At 44.0% G+C, this 21,186-nt stretch overlaps 1 protein-coding gene across 3 annotated transcripts in view; it reads left to right on the top strand.

Annotated features, from left to right (window-relative positions):
* Nucleotides 1–21,186, top strand: part of ATP10A (ATPase phospholipid transporting 10A (putative)) — a 288,904-nt gene that overhangs the window by 248,692 nt on the left and 19,026 nt on the right. For all 3 annotated transcript variants that reach the window (XM_029604743.1, XM_029604744.1, XM_029604745.1), the window contains 2 exons: nt 3,436–3,561; nt 16,533–16,733. In XM_029604743.1, coding sequence (XP_029460603.1) covers nt 3,436–3,561; nt 16,533–16,733 — 327 coding nt within the window. The remainder of the gene's footprint in view (nt 1–3,435; nt 3,562–16,532; nt 16,734–21,186) is intronic.

Genomic DNA, 21,186 nt, shown 5'->3' with positions numbered 1-21,186 from the left:
AGAAGTCCATTAACTGCTATTAATCAAGTTGACTTAGGGAATAGCCACTGCTATTAATTGCAGCAGTGGCATGGGATCTTCTTAGTGTTTGGGTAATTGCCAGGTTCTTGTGGCCTGGTTTGCCCTCTGTTGGAAACAGGATGCTGGGCTTGATGAACCCTTGGTCTGACCCAGCATGACAATTTCTTATGTTCTTATGTGTGCCAACTATGCTGATTCAACAAAATCAAAGTTCAGTTCTATGAACTCCTGCATAAAATAATGTCTTGTACCTAACAAACATAAGCTGTTTGTGATAAGAGATTGTAATGCAAGTGTTGGATGCATTTGCAACATATGGGCAAGAGTGATCAGGAACCAATGATATAGAGAATGGAATTCCTAATGGCGCACTGCTTCTGGAAACCTGTACTCAGCATGAACTGATTATGACCAATGCAGTCTTTCAAAAAGTGGATAAGTATAAGAACATTTGGATGGATCTATGTCCCAGACACTGGCACATGCTGGATTGTATCATCACCACATATGTGATCTTTCTGATATTAGGTTGACTTGATATGTGAGGCACTTCCAACTGGTCTGATCTTTGCCTTGTGCATAGCACTGTGTTTCTTTCAATAGCTCCCTCTAAATGCAGGTAGCAAGGAAAATGAGTGAAAAATTGGGATGTCACAAAATTGAAGATTCAGAAATGCAGGTTCAGCTTTGGGAAAAACTGAATGCTGCACTGCAGGTCAACAGCAAGCAATCTGCTATAAGAAGTTGCCATACTGAGTCAGACCAAGGGTCCATCAAGCCCAGCATCCTGTTTCCAACAGTGGCCAATCCAGGCCATAAGAACCTGGCAATTACCCAAACACTAAGTAGATCCCATGCTACTGATGTCAGTAATAGCAGTGGCTATTCTCTAAGTCAACTTAGAGGATACGTTTCTGGAAGAGAAGTTATGAACTTCTCTTCCAGAAACGTATCCAAACTTTTTTAAACTCAGCAATACTGCTTTAACCACATCCTCTGGCAATGAATTCCAGAGCTTAAATGTGCATTGAGTGAAAAAGACTTTTCTATGATTTCATTTAAATGTTCCACTTGCTAACTTCATGGCATACCCCCTAGTCCTTTCTATTATCTGAACGAGTAAAATAACCGATTCACATTTACCTGTTCTAGCCCTCTCATGATTTTATAGACCTCTATCATATCCCCCCTCAGCCGTCTCTTCTCCAAGCTGAACAACCCTAACCTCTTTAGTCTTTCCTCATATGGGAGCCATTCCATCCTCTTTATCATTTTGGTTGCCCTTCTGTGTGCCTTCTCTAGTGCAACTATTTTTTGACCAGAATTGCACAGAGTATCCATGGTGTAGTCTCACTGTGGAATGATTGAAGTTTTAAAACATTCTCCATTTTATTCACAATTCCCTTCATAATAATTCCTAAAATTTTGTTGATTTTTTTTTGACTGCCGCAGCACACTGAGCTGATGATTTCAATGTATTATCCCCTATGATGCCTAGATCTTTTTCCTGGGTGATAACTCCTAACATTGTGTAACTAAAGCATGGGTTATTTTTCCCTATATGAATCACCTTGCACTTGTCCACGTTAAATTTCATCTGACATTTGGATGCCCAATCTTCTAGTCTTGCAAGATCCTCTAGCAATTTATCACAATCCGCTTGTGATTTAACTACTCTGAATAATTTTGTGTCATCTACAAATTTGATCACCTCACTTATCGTATTCCTTTCCAGATCATTTATATATATATTGAAAAGCACCGGTTCAAGTACAGATCCCTGAAGCACTCCACTGTTTACCCTTTTCCAATGAGAAAACAGACCATTTAATCTTACTCTCTGCTTCCTGTCTTTTAACCAGCTTGCAGTCCACAAAAGGCCATTACCTCCTATCCTATGACTTTTTAGTTTTCTTAGAAGCCTCTCATGCAGGACCTTGTGGAACGCCTTCTGAAAATCAAAATACACATCTACTGGTCACCTTTATCCACATTTATTAACCCTGTTCAAAAAATGTAGCAAATTTGTGAGGCAAGACTTCCCATAGTTAAATCCATGCTGGCTGTGTCTCATTAAACCATATCTATGCATACATCCTACTTAGAAGTCCAGAAGTATCTTAAGATTACTGTTTATCATAATATTGTAGATATCCTAACCTTCCCTGCCATCTACTCACCATAAGGAATGGTCTGATGATCAAGATGTAGAAGCACTTTGGATACATATATGCCATCCCTCTGGCTTAAATTGGTGATAAGTCTGTGTAAATAAAAGGCTGCTTATGCTTGTACAAGCACAACTTTGGGATATGAAGGAGAGATTGTGGGCCAATAAAGCATTAGGAGCTGCACAAGGCAGCAGACAAACATGAAAGGGAACGTTTTATGATGATAGAGCCTCTAGGCCTCTGCCTACATTGAGGTGTTTATTTCTCAGCAGTAAAACAGGGCAGCTCCCATCACTTTCCTTTCCTTTTCCCCATGAGCTATTTAGTTTCCCTTTGACTGCTGGTCCCATTTATCTTTGAAAGAAAAGATGGCCAGAAAAATCTCAAAAAGAGACAATTAAAAGAAGTGATTTAGAATATTCCTGTACCAATTCCTGGTGTATGTGTAATCATGTGTAAAAGTCACTAGCATACGAATGACATTGGGTCCAAAATTAATTTGTTGTACTTGGGGGCAGTTTTTGAAGCCAGTGTCTTACACGGGGCAAAAATTGGAAACCAACCAACGATGATCTTATCTTCTGGGCTTCCTATTGTTTTCATTTTGAAGGCAAAGGAGAGACCTATTTAAAAAAAAAAAAAGAAGAAGAAGAAAAATGAACTAGTAGACTAGTTTCGAATTACCAAAAAAATGACTCCTTCTAAAAGCTATATATAGTAATATATCATAGATGGTGATATTTAAACCTCTTTTTAAGGAAACACGTGTGGACTATTTATTTATTTTCTCTTTTAATACCCCCGTTTTTCTTGTACATCAAAACAGCTTGCATTAACATACTTAATAAAAGCACACAATAAAATGGTAATGAAAGAAATAACAAATTAAAACAATAAGAATACCCCTAACCCAATAATAAAATACAATTTAGTACATTCCCTCATACCAAATGAAAACTAATCTCAACTCACTCCTCAATAACACCAAAATATACTACAATCATTACAAACATCCCACCAAAACCAATCACAAAAAACATTTCTCCACCCACCCCGGATCAGGAGATGTTCCTCCCCATCAGTAGCCAGTGAACCATCTCATGAACTGCATTTCCCAGCTCAGCCACAAAATTGTATTTCCTGTATTTAGAACATTCTGATTTAATAAATCTTGCAATGTGTTACAAGTACTTGGACTCTATTATCTTAGACATAATGATTTTTCTCTTTTTTGGAATTAAAGGCGGTGATGGCCAGTGATTTCTCCGTGCCAAGGTTTCAACACTTGGAGAAGCTCTTACTTGTTCATGGTCGCTGGTGTTATTCCAGGCTTGCCAACATGGTGCTGTATTTCTTCTACAAAAATGCAGTGAGTAATGTTGAACTTGCTAGATTTCCACTGGTTTTTATTTGGTGTGAAATGAGTATTAGCTGAGCCTTTATATAATTTGTAAAGAAGTAGCACAGAAGCCTGCAGATTGCAGGAATAGAAGGCACCTCTGCGATACAGTGTTGCAAGGTATGCAGCCCTGCAATACCAAAACTAAGAGGTGCTACTAGGCAGCCTAACTTTCAAACCTATCCATAATACACTGTTTACATGCAAAAGTGGATGCTCTGAGATTTATGCTAGTATTTTATAAGTTGCCTGGCGGGAGCTGCACAGTTTATAAAATACCTTAGTTCTGCTCCTAAAGTATGCACATTGTTTCAGTATGCACATGTATTTCCAATGCAAGAAAACACATTTTTTGCATATTTTATAAATATACACATGTATATTATAGGTGTGTAAAACATAAATAAATAAAACCCAACATAGACGCATAATAACCCTGATTTATATACAGAGGCAGATATTTTGTAAAGTATGTGCATATACTGTTTTGAAAATTCTTACTTGTGCATGTACTTGAAATCACCAGTTCACCCAGTTCACCTTGACCCTCTACCATTTCACCCTGAATCCTCACCAGCTCACCCAGACCTCCCACCAAAAATTGCTAACAGCAGGCAAGTCCGGTATAAAATAGGTATGACAACATTTAAACTAATCATTTCCAATAACTCTTCATGGTATAATGCACTTGCATGGCCATATTGTCCAACTTGAGCTCTAAGATCTCAGCATAGAGGTCCTTTGGACATCCCTTCAGTTCAACATGCCCGCTTGGCCTTGACAAGAGACTGTGCCATTTCCTTTGCCGCCCCTACTGTCTGGAATTAATTACCTGAAGCAATGAGGCAATTGGGTTCTTTAAAAACATTTAAAACAATGCTGAGGATATTTTTTTTAAGCAGGCCTATTTCTGTAGTTAGAGCCGACAGTCTTCTAAGTCAAGCTTATTGCTCCAGCCAGAGCCAGCTTTTGCTGCCAGTGCAGCTTTATCGCATATTGCCTGTATCAGATGTCAAAGTCTCGACTGTCTCAGGTGCGGACAACCTCCTCCTCTTGTCTACTCACAATTAATCACCCACCCTTCCATTTTCCTCCCCCATCTCCAATTGCTCTTTTTGCATTCGTAAGAGACAATTCTGTCACACCAACATTCGCAAAGATCTTTTTTGGATGGATGTGGCTGCAGCACAGGTCAATGCATACAACTCTATTGCACATAACAATTCAATTACTAAACATCAATTAATACTAACATATTCACAATCCCCAGGGTGACCACCCCCTTGCCTGCAAAATTTGGATTCACCAAATGCTATGAGATCATGTACGGCAATGTAGTGTCATTGGGAGAGCAGGGCCGTCGAAGTCTCATCCCAGTTCTACAAAATGCTCCATAGTATCATGCTGTAGCAATGTAGCAACGTTGGGGGACACAAGGCCATCGAAGCCTGACCCCTTGGGTTATCCTACAATTCGATCCTTGATCACTGATGAAGTGCAATGAGGACCTGGGCCGTAAAAGAACAGGGTGATTCATTAAGCATGCCAACACAATTTAGGGTGGTTTACAGGCCAATCACAGCCATCAAAGTCAAAGACTTGACAGGCAATTAGTCTCTCTCCCACTCACCGATGCAACATAGAAGCAGAATATCACATTACTTGGTATTCTCTGCCTGGCCAGCTTTCAAACATTGCATGTGCCGTGCACCCCAGTACGAAGTCAACCCCCCCACAAGCCCCACAGTAGTGATGCCTCACTTGCCGTGGGCACCCCACCAACCCAGCTGCGGCCATATCATAAAATTCATAATGCCGCCTAAAGCTGCAAAGCCTATTGAGGCTTATGGTCAACAACTTGGGAAGCCGTAACATAATATTGCTGTTACTGCATTATTTAGATGGCATGGCCCTTCCTAGACCAAAGAAGGAAATTGCAGATTGGTACCAACATGCGATTACTAATATATATTCCCATACTACAGCAGAGATAGCACAGCCCCTCTGAAACCAAAGGAGGATAATTGCAGATTGAGACCAAGATATGTGATTGTACCCATGCAGCAATCCTCCCTGCGGATGGCATAGGAAATGTAGCCAGTCAACTTAGTCGAACTGCAAACTGCAAGTTCTGAAAAATATGCATAGCCCATGTAAGATGTGAAACCAAACTTATGTATAGAAAAGTGATGGGCACATAGACTATGCGGTAGCACAACCGCTTCCTTGAGTACAAGGCTACCAGAATAGTGCCTCTGCCACCCCATCAGTGGCAGACCGCTGCCGTGAGAACTGTTTTGCCAGTTAGAACAATGCAGTCCTAGCAGTCAGCCCTGCCTTTGGCACCCAGTTCAACAGCCCATTTGGATATAGACGTGAGATGCCTCCACTAGATTGTGATTCACGGGAATAGATCCATCAAATTGCATAGGGGTGGGTCTGAAGCCCTGCAATAAAAGTTATAATTACCATTATATAGTATGGGGTTGCAAGAGCCATGGGATTGTGCATTGCACTTATGATTGTATCAGCGAGCGCAAGAATTGTAATGCATGCAGTAAACTGGGAGATGGTGACTTGCCCACAATATTACCGGGTCATTTTACTCAGGTTCCTCTGGAGCTTGCGTGTCTGCACTAGAAACTGGACAAGGGATGCGCACACTTGAATTGGCTTGTCAGAATAAGGAGATTAACTACGAGATAGCATCAGTGCTGAGCAAGTTATGATGGTGCTTTCTTGAACACTTGAAGAACTATATTAGCTGGAAAACAGATTATGTAAGTGAAAAATGGTGGAAGCACAAAACTCCTATAAAGAAATATGTATACCAGCTTTGAACAGGTTGAATGCTATCAGCAAAAAAACATCTGAACAGCTAGTTCTTAACTGTCCTCATCCATAGGAATACTTGGCTAACATGTAGGCATGAGAGGATGCAACAATCCTCTCCTATGATGGAATAGCAAATATAGTGAGTCGACTCACCCTAGATCTGCAAACAGGAATTGTATGAGCACCTGAACACCCATTGCCCAAAAATAATAAATAGTTTACAGACCAAATGTCGACACTGAATTTCGACAATGTGCGTACTGTCTTGAGGTCAAGTGACCCATTGCTACTTCAGGAAGTGAATCCCAGCAAGGGACAGGTACCTGGGAAGCATAAATGGCCTCCTCATGCAAGAGAAAACCAATAACATAGAAAATGCAGACATGCGAGTGCTTGAAAGTGAGACTACTGATACCACCTGCTGTAGCCATCAGATAACGATGAGACATTAGCTGAGCGAATCAAGGCAAGGGACTATGCATGGAACTTCAAATGTTATGGAATGTTGCTTCATGGAGGCTGCCCTGTGAAAACAGGAAAATTGGGTTCGCTGTTCTGAGCTGCCAGGATACATGCCCACCCAGGCATGCATAAGCAGCCTCAATGCAAAGGGATATGGAGTATTTTACTACAGTGAACATGAAATAATTCCTAGAACTTAAATACAAGTCTTGCAGTTAGAAAGCCTCTCTCTCTCTCTCTCACTGGTTCAGGAACCGATGAGAGAGGGAGCAATTTTAGATCTAATTCTCAGTGGAGCGCAAGATTTGGTGAGAGAGGTAACAGTGGTGGGGGCCGCTTGGCAGTAGTGATCATAATATGTTCAAATTTGAATTAATGACTGGAAGAGGGACAGTAAGTAAATCCACGACTCTAGCACTAAACTTTCAAAAGGCAAACTTTGATAAAATAAGTAAATAGTTAAAAAAAAAAATAGAAAGGTGCAGCTACAAAGGTAAAAAGTGTGCAACAGGCATGGATGTTGCTTTAAAAAAAAACCCAGTACATATGTATTCCACACATTAAGGAAAGGTAGAAGGAAGGTCAAACGATTGCCAGCATGGCTAAAAAGATCTTCATTCAAAAATTGGAAGAAGGATCCATCAGAAGAAAATAGGATTAAGCATAAGCATTGGCAAGTTAAATGTAAGACATTGATAAGACAGGCTGAGAGGGAATTTGAAAAGAAGTTGGGCGTAGAGACAAAAACTCATAGTAAAAACTTTTTAAAATATATCCAAAGCAGAAAGCCTGCAAGGGAGTCGATTAGACCATTAGATGATCAAGGGGTTAAAGGAGCACTTAGGGAAGATAAGACCATTGCAGAAAGATTAAACAATTTCTTTGCTTCAGTGTTTACTGAAGAGGATGTTGGGAGCTACCTGTTCTGAGGGCAGTTATCAAGGGTGATGATTCAGATGACTGAACCAAATCACAGTGAACCTGGAAGACGTAGGCCAAATTAAGAACAAAAGAAATTGCCATACTGGGTCAGACCAAGGGTCCATCAAGCCCAGCATCCTGTTTCCAACAGTGGCCAATCCAGGCTGCAAGTACCTGGCAAGTACCGAAAAGTAAGTATGTCTCATGCTACTGATGCTAGTAATAGCAGTGGCTATTTTCTAAGTCAACTTGATTAATAGCAGTTAATGGACTTCTCCTCCATTAATTTATCCAAACCTTTTTTAAACCCAGCTACACTAACTGCACTAACCACATCCCCTAGCAACAAATTCCAGAGTTTAATTGTGCATTGAGGGAAAAAGAATTTTCTCTGATTAGTTTTAAATGTGCTACATTCTAACTTCATGAAGTGCCCTCTAGTCCTTCTTTTATCCGAAAGAGTAAATAACCAATTCACATCTACCCGTTCTATTCCTCTCATGATTTTAAAGACCTGTATCCAGGGCCGGTGGAAGTGGATTAGGCACCCTAGGTGAACCTTCTGCCTTATGTCACCACACCCCCCCTCCTGGTCACGCCACCCCACAGCCTCGGCCCCGACTCCTACCTCATTCTCGATTGTGCCCGCCAAGTGTGTGGTTTTCTGGGCCGCGAGCAGGTTGGGTGCTGCTCATAGCCCGCCAAATCATCACTTCTCTTTGCCGCCGCTTGCGGCCCCATATGTCTCACGCCCAGTGGCGTACCAAGGGTCTCTGGCACCCGGGGGCTAATGCATTTGTGTGCCTCTCCAGCACCCCCCAATCCCCCAATCCTTGTTGTACTGTTGCTTAAGGCCACAGAAAATCTGTGACGTCTCTAGACAAGAATTTGGGGGGGGGGGGGGGGGAGGGAGCCAAAATGGCATTTCCTCATCACACCCACCTCCATAGCATGGCCCCCTGCTTTAAAACTGGCTATAAAAAAAAGTCTTAATAAGAAAGACCAAAGGGTCTTCTGCGTAATTTTAAAAAGCTGGCCAGTTTCACACCTCTAGTAAAACTACTATTAAAATTATTTGATAGCTTTATTCAACTAATTCTATATGGCTATGAGAGTGAAGTCTGGAAAGTATACAGGAAGGGACAGAATGTCAATATAAATCCTGCACCTCCATTTCTGTAACATACTATGTATGCATCCATGGAAATTCACCCAACAATGGAGCTTGGATGTTTCCCTTACAACTCATCAAACAAAAAAATATTTTCAAATTCTGGTATCACCTCATAGTAATAGCAACACAAGCATCTTCCACTGCCAGACACATTGTGAACTAACAGAAAACCCCACAAAAAAGACACTCAAAATCTATACAGCAAGCCATAACATAGGACACCAAGGACTCAAGGACTCAATAGGACACCATAGGACACCAAGGACTCAAACAACAATAACCCTACCTGTGAAAAAGCATGGGTAAATATTACTGGGTCCTAGAATACCAATACACCACCTACTGAGGAAACAAAACAATCCCAATTGCTATAGATCCCTACACAGACATGCTAACAGAATCTCTCATGGTCACACACACAAAGCAGAGACAGACCCTCACCAAATACAGAATAAAGGATCACAAATTAGACAAACTGAAATGGAAACCCCAAGAAGCCAGATTCTGAGTGTAACAATGGAAAAACAGAACCACCATTCCTCATAAAACAAATAAAATCAAGAAATATGCATCAATTATAATAGTAAAACCATTCTAATAAAAGAATATTTAAAAACTACTGATAAACAGAATAATTTCTATTAAATAAAATCAAATACATTTTTAAAAAATTTCCCAAGCACCAATAATATTTTTCAAAAGAGCATACATAACAAATAACACCCAGTAATTAAAACTAATAAGGATTTTAAAAAGCCCCTGCTGTCCATACCTGGGAACTCTTGATTTCCAGTCACTCTGAAATTGTCGAGGATTAGGTTAGGGGAGCGCACTAACTTTATCCTCTCACTCACACATACTCACATGTTCATTCTTTCTCACATATGCACTGTCACATACACACGCATACATGCTGTTATACCCATCATAACCTTCCTCTCTCTCTCACAGACATTGACACACTTTCAGGCTCTAAGACCCTCTCTCCCCCCACACCACACACACAAGCTCTCTCTCCCCTGGATTCTCTCATACACACACATGCTCTAACTCTCACTGGCTCCCTCACATACACACACACCCAGGCAAGCTCCCAGTCATACACGCACGCACACACCCCTCACTGACCCCCAGGCAGCTCCCATTCATTCTCACACCGCTCCCTCCCCACCCACCAGGCATGCACACATTCATACTCACACACCCAAGCAGGCACCAATTCATTCTCACACACATACACCACTCACAGGCAGGCACCTATTCTCACACAGACAGACCCCAAGAAGACACCCATTCATTCTCATACACAGATACAGCCTCAGGCAGGCACCCATGCATTCACACACATACACCCCCAGGTAGACTCCTATTCATTCTCACACCACTCCCTTCCCACCCCCCAGGCATGCACATATTCATACTCACACATTCACACACCCCAAGCAGGCACCAATTCATTCTCACACACATACACCACTCACAGGCAGGCACCTAGTCTCACACAGACAGACCCCAGGAAGATACCCATTCATTCTCATACACAGATACAGCCTCAGGCAGGCACCCATGCATTCACACACATACACCCCCAGGCAGACTTCCATTCATACTCATGCACACACTAAAGGCAGAGACCCCCTCTCTTTCTTTTGCCAGCAACCTCAGAGCCTCTCTCATCCCTCTGCTGCCACTGTCACTGTTGCCATGTGGATATTTGGGGAGGTGCTAATTGCTGCTACTGGCACTGAAGCCCGTTCTGCTGCCTCCTCTGTGCAGGCCCCATGGGCTTCCACTTCCTCCATGCCGATCTCGTACATTGTGAGATCGGCATAGAGAAAGTGCTACTCTTGCACATTCCCAAAGATTACATGTGCCAATCACTAAAAAGTAATTTTTTTTTTTTTTTTTGCTGTCTGATCTTAATTTTCTAATCGGTTGATCACGGGCATTTTTTCCCACCTTCCCTTTCTTGTTTTTTTGCCAATTCCTTTTACAGGTTCTTTTTTTTTTTCTATTTCCTTTCTCTCCAACTGTCTTCTTCCCTCAAACACACAATCAGGTTCTCATTCTCACATGCTGTCTATCTCACACATATACACACACACACAGGGCTGGTGCAAGGGTATTGGCTGCCCTAGGCGATCCTTGCACTGTCGTGCCCCCCCCCCCACCTGTTTCGGCGCCGACTGTGTGCTCCTCAGGGCACCGAGCCATAGGGGACGCCGAAGAGCAGCCACGTGGTGCCACAAATGGGGCCTATCCCGCTCGCGGCAAAGAGAAATAGAGACTGTGTGCTTCTCAGGGCCGCGAGCCCGCGCTGCTCGCGGCCCTGAGAAGCACACAGTCGGCGTCGAAATAGGTAGGGGGGAGGGGGCGACACTGAGAAGCACACAGTCTCTATTTCTCTTTGCCGCGAGTGGGGTAGGCCCCGCTTGCGGCACCACGTGGCTGCTCTTCGGCGCCCCCCTACGGCTCGGTGCCCTAGGCGGCCGCCGAGGTTCGCCTAATGGATGCGCCGGCCCTGCACACACACATACAGGCTCTCTCACTCACATGCAGTCTCTCTCACACATACACACACATATATACACAGACACACATGCACAGGCTCATGCATCCACAGCTCTCACTCTCACATGCTCTCTCTCATACATACATTCAAACTGTCTCTCTTGTGCACATGCTGTCTCACTCTCACACACACAGGCTCTCTTACTCCCACATGCTGTCTTGCTCAAGCACAGGCTCTCACCGTCACATGCTGTCCCTCTCACACAGAAGCTCTCACATGCAGTCTCTCCAAACTTTCAGGTCTTTACTCCCACACACAGTCTCTCATCTCACACTCACGCACAATCTCTCAACTCATCTCATATACACACACACACTCTCTACTCAGGCCCTCAGCCTCTCTCTCACCTCTGGGCCTTCTCTGAGCGGGTTGCCGCAAGATGGGCTCTGCGGTGGCCCTGATCTTCTCTGGCTGTCTGCGACGTGGGATCCGCAGCGACCCTGCTATCAGGCTTCCTCCTTTTCTTGGGCCACCGCGACATTGGATATATGGCGGCCCATTAACGCTGCTCTTCTTCTGTACGCGGCTGATGCTCCTCCTCCTTCCTGCCCTCGCGGCTCCGGCAACGTTTTCTTCCGGGGCTGCGCAGGCAGGAAGGAGGAGGAGCACCTGCAGGTTTGAACGTGACCTTTTTAATCGGCCCGTGGTAATATAAGCTTCACCACGGCCCCGCCAATCTTCCTGCTATAGTTCCCTGGTCACCCGCCGGTGAGATGAGGTCCACCGGCGGCGGCATGGGCCTCCCATGTCGGCCAGCAACGCCCCCCTATGGCCTTGCACCTGGGGGCATTGGCTCCCCCTGACCTCCCCTCAGTATACCGCGCCCCCCAATGCTCGGCGCCCTAGGCCCAGGCCTAGTTTGCCTAGTGCTTCTGCCAGCCCTGCCTGTATCATATCCCCCCTCCGCCATCTCTTCTCCAAGCTGAACAGCCCTAACCTCTTTAGTCTTTCCTCATAGGGGAGCTGTTCCATCCCCTTTATCATTTTGGTTGCCCTTCTCTGTACCTTCTCCATCGCAACTACATCTTTCTTGAAATGCGGCGACCAGAACCGTACACAGTATTCAAGGTGTGGTCTCACCATTGAGAGATACAGAGGCATTATGACATTTTCCGTTTTATTCACCATTCCCTTTCTAATAATTCCCAACATTCTGTTTGCTTTTTTGACTGCTGCAGCACACTGAGCCGACAATTTTAAAGTATTATCCACTATTGACGCCTGTTCCTTGTAAGGGCTTCGCCCATAAAGTTCATGTTTTACTGTGAACCGATGCGATGTGCAAACGGACATCGGTATATAAGAGACATTAAATAAATAAATAAAAATAAATAGATCTCTTTCCTGGGCAGTAGCTCGTAATATGGAACCTAAAATCGTGTAACTGCAGCATGGGTTATTTTTCCCTATATGCATCACCTTGCACTTATTCACATTAAATTTCACCTCCATTTGGATGCCCAATTTTCCAGTCTCACAATGTTCTCCTGCATTTTGTTACAATTTGCTTGTGATTTAACTACTCTGAATAATTTTGTATCATCTGCAAATTTGATAACCTCATTCATCGTATTCATTTCCAGATCATTTATAAATATATTGAAAAGCATGGGTCCCAGTACAGATCCCTGAGGCACTCCACTGTTTACCCTTTTCCACTGAAAAAATTGTCCATTTAATCCTACTTTCTGTTTCCTGTCTTTTAACCAGTTTGTAATCCACGAAAGGACATCGCCTCCTATCCCAAGCAGCCCTACCACCATTACCTCTCTCACCAAATCCTGTGCTCCACTGCGAATTAGATCTAAAATTGCTCCCTCTCTTATCAGTTCCTGAACCGATTGCTCCATAAAACTGTCATTTATTCCATCCAGGAACTTTATTTCTCTAGCATGCCCTGATGTTTCACTTAGTCAGTATTGGAGTAATTGAAATCACCCATTACTGCACTACCAATTTGGTTAGCTTCCCTAATGTCTCTTAGCATTTCACTGTCTGTCTCACCATCTTGTCCAGGTGAATGGTAGTATACTCCTATCACTATACTCTTCCCCAACACACAAGGGATTTCTACCCATAAAGATTCGATTGTGCATTTAGTCTGATGCAGAACGTTTATCCTGTTGGACTCTATGTCCCGGACATAAAACGCCACACTGCCTTCTGGATGCTCCCCTCTGTCATTGCGATATAATTTGTACTCCGGTACAAACTGAAGAGTAGTAAATCAGCCTCGAGGCAGTCTGCTCCTATATTTCAAACTGGAGTCTCACAAGAAGACAACTTCCAGGAAAGGGCAACTGGGGAGCAGGGCTGGAAAAGACCAGGAAAAAGGTAGCTGTACTCAGAGCGTGAGCACATGGCTGCGTCCTGGAAGGGAAACACAAGCCTGACCTGTAAGTGAAAGAAGAGGCTGGTGGGCAGGCCGACCCTTCTATACTCATGCTCACCAGCCCGCCCCCCTTCCCTCAGCCTCTGCTCCCTCCCTCCCTTACTCCAGAGGCGGAGCACCTCCCTGGTTGTGGCCTCCCCCCCCATTAAGCAAGGTGGGTTGGCGCTTTTGTGTTCTGTTTTTATGGTTATCTGAATTATGCGTGTTTTAATTTGTATATTGGCTGGTGCCTAGGCGATTAAGAAATATTTAATAAAGATAGTCTGATTTCACTTGCGCAAGTCAATTAACAGGTGCAAAAGTCTACAAATAAATTCAGTAATGTGTAGGCGTCTCTTGCAAAATAAGAACTAACTTGTGTACTTCTTGAACCCTGCCACAGATACCCCAGCCTTCTCCTTTATCCTGTCGGTAAAATGTACATACAAAATTGAAAATACGCATGTACGCTCTCTGTTTATAAAATAGCATATACACACGTACATTCTACCTGCCTATGTAAATGCTATTTTTATGAACGAAACACCTTTGAAAATTTACTGCTAAGAATAAGAAGTGTGCGCTTCCTCTGAATAGGCTGAATTATTTGATGAAGCTGGAAAAAATGTCAAAGGTTTGCCGAACTGGTTCCTCAGACTTTTTGAAGAAATCTGAAGCCAAAATTTTAATTTTAAATCACTTGAAATTTTTGAAAAACAAAGTTGATTTTTTTCAAAATGTGGATTTGCTTTGAAGTTTTGGAAAACCTGAATCAAATTTCTTTTCCAATTCTTTTCTCAAATGCATTATTACAAAAAAAAAAAAAGAAATTCTGACAGGTTTGCCCAATGGATCTGGAAAAATTGGAAAATCCTGTTAGACTTGCCCAGTTCAGCTTCCATGTGTTTGTGCATCGTTATTTTTCATTTCATTTCATTTGGTGGTGAGCTGTGTTTTAATACATTTGAGCTTACTAGACACATGCAATCTCATGGCAAGTGAGTCCTGTATTGTTTTGAATTACAAGCCATTTAAAATATAATCATAGGGATTTTTATGTGATAATTTTTGAAGTTTTTCTTTCTTTGCTCAACCCAATGACTCAGTCACTTTTGATCAACATCAATCATTATTGTAATACATTCCAAATGACAATAAAGGGTAATTCTTCGTTTATTCTCATTTTACTTTAGTGAAAATTATACTTCTCTCACAAGCTGAAACATGAAAATATATTAACCAGGAATTCCTGAATTCTCTAATATATATTTGTTTATTGAAACATCCTCCCCCCCCACACACACACACCCGCAATAGTTATATATATATATATATATATATATATATATATATATATCTAGAGGAGCAATTACTGTTTGTATGGCATAACAATTTTAAGTGAACCTGAGAACCCAGCCAAGTAGGCCTGGTCCCAAGGCTTGATTTGCAGGGCAGAAGGGGCTAAGGAGGCCCCAGCTGGGCTTAGCCCCAGGCCTCAGGGAGCATTTGTTTTGTTTTGTTTAGTTTAGTTTTGTTTTTTTAATGAAAATACCCAAACGTTTTGGGTGTTTTCATGCAAGGCCATTTTCAGTTCAGGGGTGCAATTCATTTGAAGCAAATGCACATCCCTAGAAATTACCCTTCATGGATTAGACTGTAAGAAAACTGCTGATTTCTATATGGCATAGACCAAGGTCCTTGGAAAATCGATTTGGCCTTTATGGATTTTTTTATGCTGACAAATGTAGCTTTCCTGTGGAAAAGTATGTGGTCTCAGATTTTTTACCTAATGCAACTAAGCATTTCAAAATTACACAGTAGTCTCCTTTCCAAGAAGCACCTAGAAGGGAGTACTGCTATGTACTGTGAACGATTATATGCATCCAAAGCCAGAGGAACTGGACGTATGGGCTTTGTGACTTGCTGTGACACAGCCAGAAGAATTTTCAGTGACAAGTACGGTAGTGAGCACAAAACTACTGGAAACTGTCATCAGAGTAGAAAGGGCAACCTCCAAAAACGGAGGTGGGTGGGATGGCTGGGTGGCTCCATGATACTGCTATCTGTGGAGAAGAAATTGTAGGATTCACCAGCTTTTGAAAGTCGTCCTGATATGATGAAGCCACATGTAAAGGACTAGCTAACCAAGGATTGGCAGAATAACATGCGAGCAAGGTTCAGAGAAGACAGCAATGAATTGTGTTTGTAAGTGAAATGGGCCTTTGGGGGAGGGATGTTGGACTTTTACATCAAGCATAACCCTTAAAGCACCGATGAGCTAAAACTAGAATCCTGGTGGGAAGTATCATCTAAACGCTGGTGTTAGAATGAATGTATAGACAGAAGTCTGTGTTGCAGGCTCTTTAGTGCAGGGCTACCAGAGGTTTAGTTACTAAAAGTATCATTGTCTAAACAGGATGACTCATTTTCCCTTCAAGTTAGCCTGGAGAAAACAATGAGAAATGCAATCTTGATAGTCAACTTAATTTAAGCAAGACAGCATCATAATTTTGTTATCTAAAGCTCTTCTACTGAGTAGTGCAAAAGCTGCATTTCTTTGCGTAATTTTAGGAACCATCCGGTAAATGTCTGTTTTGTTATTTCAGATGTTCGTGGCTCTTCTGTTTTGGTACCAGTTTTACTGTGGCTTCTCGGGATCTGCAATGATTGATCAGTGGTACCTGATCTTCTTTAATCTATTCTTCTCTTCCCTTCCACAACTTATCACGGGTGTGCTTGATAAAGATGTACCAGCAGAAATATTGCTTGCTGTGCCGCAGCTGTATAAGAGTGGACAGAACATGGAGGTAAAAACGCTGCCATTTACGGCCATTGGCTTTTGTGTTGACTTGTTACCATGCAGCTCCCCCTGAGCATTAGCAAGAGATTAATAAAGAGAGAAGACTTAGTGTGCCGAGCCACAGTGCTGAAATCCATTTCACAGTTCTAGGGGTTTTTTTCTAGTCCATCAATAAATGTGGCAATACTTGTACTCTGCTAATAATTGAAATAAAAAGTATTCTTTCGGCAGAATAAATAGAAAGTTAATACAAGAGCTTGCTAGTTTTCCTTAATAAGCAGGGTTTCTGAACAATAGAGAGGTCTAGCGAATCAACCATCTTCTGATTCGATAACTTGTTTAGGCTCATTATTAAATTTATTTATTTTTTTATAATTAGCAAAAAGCTAATTATTTAGATATGGCAACTTACTTTGGTTCACAATGAATTGTTTTCTCTTGACTATTTAATATCAAATGTTTGTTGTTGCTGGGTAGTTTCTTCCTGCTCCTTTGGTCTTGCAGCTCAGCCAGAACCAGACTCTGTTGGGCTATGGTGCCATAAGCCTCCATTCACAGCTACCCAGAGCTTTTACTCTATGTTTTGTATCCCCCTCCCAAATCACTTAGCCCCCTCAGTACAGCAACAATCCTCAGCCGGGCATCACACACCAGGGCTCCTTTCAGGATCTGCCCTTGTGGACCCTAAGTTCCAGCTACTTAGGAGTCAGAGTTGCAGGGTGATTGGAATCTCCCACGCCACTTTCCAGAGGCTCGCTCGCTGCCTCCACAGCATCACCAGAAATGGACGAGATGACCTGGCAATTTCACCCAGCTTCCTCTGCTTGGCAGCATGCAGCCCTGACACTTTGTGAGAGATGAGCAAACTTAAGAAGGTCAATATTTATATAGCAAGCTTGTAATGTTCATCTTTCACACCACTTAAATTTCATCCAAATATGAGCACCTGTTTAAATGTTTGGTGTAATGAGCTAGATTAATAGAATTAGGAACTAAAGTGCTACTTAATCCATTTGGTGGACACAACATGGCCAGCATAGCTGCAAGCAGCACTGACCTGTTAATGTTCCTTAATTTTGTTTCCAAGTACTGCTAGTGAATTATAATTTATATTTTTGTATGAAAACTGTATCTATATTTCTCCTAGGACAAGCAGGATGGGAGACCTCACACATGGGTGACATCATCGGATGGAGCCCGGCACGGAAAACTTATGTCAAATTTCCTGGAACTTTGACTGTGCATACTGAGCATGCCCAGCATGCTGTATTCCACGCGTCCAAGCAGGGTCCCTCTTCAGTCTTTTTTTCCGTGGAGCTTTCACTTTGCAATTAAGTGAGCTTGTGGCTTTTTTTTTTTTACAAAATTGCCTTGAAAACGTTTTCCTCCATTCTTTTGGGTTTTTTGTGTATTCACCAATGCTGGGTCCCTCTCAGTTCCCCCTTAGACTCCTCAGTCAGGGTTTTCGGTGGTTTGGTAAGTTTTATTTCACTTCTGTATCCCCCCCATGGCGGCAGTGCTTTGGTGTCCGCCAACATTAACCACTAGCCATCAGCATCTCATTCTCCCCTTCCTTTCCTTGGATCGTGGCCTTATCTGGTTTCTGTCAATGCCCCCAGTGTCTGAGGACCCTGTCCATTACAGACTCTACAAAGTGTGTGTCCTCTGCTTGGGGGCGCCGCATGTCATCCAGGGTTGCCGCATGTGCGCCCAGATGATCCCAAAGGGATGTCACGTTCTACTCGAAATGGAGAAGCTCTTCAGGTCAAGGGAGTCCGAAACATTGACATCGGCAGCATCAGCACCGATGAACACTGAGCCATTAACATCGGCGAGACCTTTGGTTCTGTCAATGCAGTCGGCGGATAAGGGTACCAGGGACCTGCCTTTTTTGGTCTCTTCCAGGTCAAGAGCATCGGGTTCATTGTCATCGAACTCTGCAGTGGGGATAGACTGGGCAGAGTACAGAAGGAAGCCGAATAAGCATCAACAGCAGTCACCTTCGATGCACGGTGTCGGGCTCGGGAAGGTGCCAGCTCCTGCTGTCATGCCTCCTAAGCGCCCCTGAGGCAAGGCGTGCCCATCCTCCATTGATGCCGGGGGTCTGCGACGGTCTCCATCGGCCTGGCCTGGTGCCAGTTGCTGATCCACTCAGGGATCCGAGGAAGATTTGGCCACCCCACTTGCCTCCCAGTCAATTTTGGCATCAGCAACTTTCGAGGAGGAGTTGTGTAGTGCAGAGTTCAGCTGGCAGTGGAGTGGGCGTTGCAGGGCACCGAGCCAGCGGCACCAACTGTGTCCGTGCCTGGACTCACCCTGCTGAAACTGTTGCTGGAATGGCTCAATGTGCTTATTGGTGTGTTACTGACCCAGTTGGCATCAGTTCCCGGGAGGCCATCGATACCCACCGGGGCACCGATGGCAGTGTTCGTTGCCGGTTCCCCCTAGGAGGAAGCTCCAACGAGGCTGGCAGGGACACCGAGGCCTGCAGCCCCCTGTCCAGCTTTGCTGGGGCTGGCACCAGTGCCACTGATGTCTGTGCCTCTGGACGAAGGCCGAGCACCTTGGGCCCCATCGCCTGTGGGTTAGAGTGAGGATGAAGCCCCATGTCCCGTGGGGGGGACGATACTGCAGAATCCTCCTCTGAGGACTCAAAGGGTCTACTTTCAGAACCGTCTCCTCCAGAAGAGCAAAGGAGGCCTCCACTGGAGGATTTGACCTTCGCAGGATTTGTATGAGCGATGGCCAAAGCCATCCCTTTTCAGTTGATGACCGAGAAGGATGCCAGACACAAGATGTTGGAAATACTCCAGTTCATGAAGGCTCCTAAAGAGATCATAGTGGTCTTGGCACATGAGATCTTTAAGGAGTTATTGTTGAGGATCTGGGAACACCCCCTCTTGTACCTCCCGTCAACAGGAAGGCAGACTGGGTTTACCTTCTCCAACAGGCTACTGGATTTGAAAAGCATCAGTGGCACCAATCGGTAGTGGTCAAATCTGCTTTCAAGAAGGCCAAGCGCTCTTGGACCCATGCCTTGGCACCACTGGGCAAGGATCACAGAGCAATGGATGCTCTTGGGAGGAAAGTATTCCAGTGGGCCATGCTTATTGCCTGCATCACCTCTTATCAGTTCTACATGAGTTAATTCTCGCACAACTTCTGGAAGCAGGTTCAGGAGGTGGCCGAGCATCTGTCTTACAGGTGCATCAGGGTCTGGAGTGTGGAAAACACAAGGTTTGTTCAACTTATGATGTTTTGAGATGGCATTGAGAGTCTCTGCACTGGGAATCAGTGCCCACAGAATGGCATGGCTGCAGGCCTCGGATCTCCAACAAGAGGTACAGGAAAGACTCGCTGACTTGCGAAATGCCAGGAGAAAATCTCTTCGGAATTAAGATGAGGGACGCGGTGGCCCAGTTACGTGATCACCATGCGACCCTCCAGCAACTCTCCGCCATCACTTCAGACCTGCACTTCTCAGATAGGAGGTCTGCGAGGCAGGGTCAGAGGAAGTCTTTCTATCACCAGAGTATTATCCTCCAGCTCCTCGCTCTCATTCGCAGAGGGTGAGCTCCCATGGTCAACCCAGGCAGCAAAGAGTTCCCAAGTCCCAGCTGGCTCCCCAGGCAAATCCCAGGATAGGGTTTTGACTGGATGATAGGGAGCCTAAGCCAGCCACCTGTACCAGTGACGCTGGGCATCCCGGTTGAGGGCAGGCTACGGTTTATCGCAGATCAGTAGCCCGGTATAACCTTGGGGTAGTGGGTTCTGTCCATTGTTCATCAAAAGTACCAATTAAACCTATTGGGTGTCCCGCCAAATTGCCCACCATGCCTGTTTTGGGGACCAATAGCACATCAGGAGTAACAATTATGAGAGCTCTCCACCCTCTTAATGGCCAGAGTGGTCGAACTTGTTCCACCAAGGCAAAGAGGGCAGAGATTCTACTTCTGGGTCTTCCTGATTCAATAGAGAGGAGGGGGATTCCTTCCCATCCTAGACCTTGGGGCCTTGAGCAAGTTTGTCTAAAAAGAAAAGTTCAAAATGATTTCCCTGGGCACCCTGATTCCCCTCCTGCAAAAAGGGAGTTGACTATGCTCGCCTCGATTTAAAGGATGCATACACTCACATCAGGATCTTCCCATGTCACAAGAGGTATCTCAGATTTGTGGTGGGAAAACAACACTTCCAGTACAGAGTGTTGCCGTTCAGGCTAGCATCAGCCCCATGTGTCTTTACAAAATGCCAGGCCGTGGTGGGGGTGTACCTCTGCAGGCTGGGATTGCATGTTTTCTCTTACTTGGGCAATTGGCTGGTCAAGAGCATCTCTCAGGCAGGGTGCTTGCACTTGACCATCTGGATGTTGGAGTCACTAGGGTTCATCATCAACTACCCAAAGTCCCATCTCAGCCTGTCACCCCATTTGGAGCTCTACTGGACATGGCTCAGGCAAAAGC

The sequence above is a fragment of the Rhinatrema bivittatum genome, chromosome 5 (assembly GCF_901001135.1).
Source record: "Rhinatrema bivittatum chromosome 5, aRhiBiv1.1, whole genome shotgun sequence".
Lineage (NCBI taxonomy): Eukaryota > Metazoa > Chordata > Amphibia > Gymnophiona > Rhinatrematidae > Rhinatrema > Rhinatrema bivittatum.
This window is presented reverse-complemented; position numbering and strand designations above follow the sequence as displayed.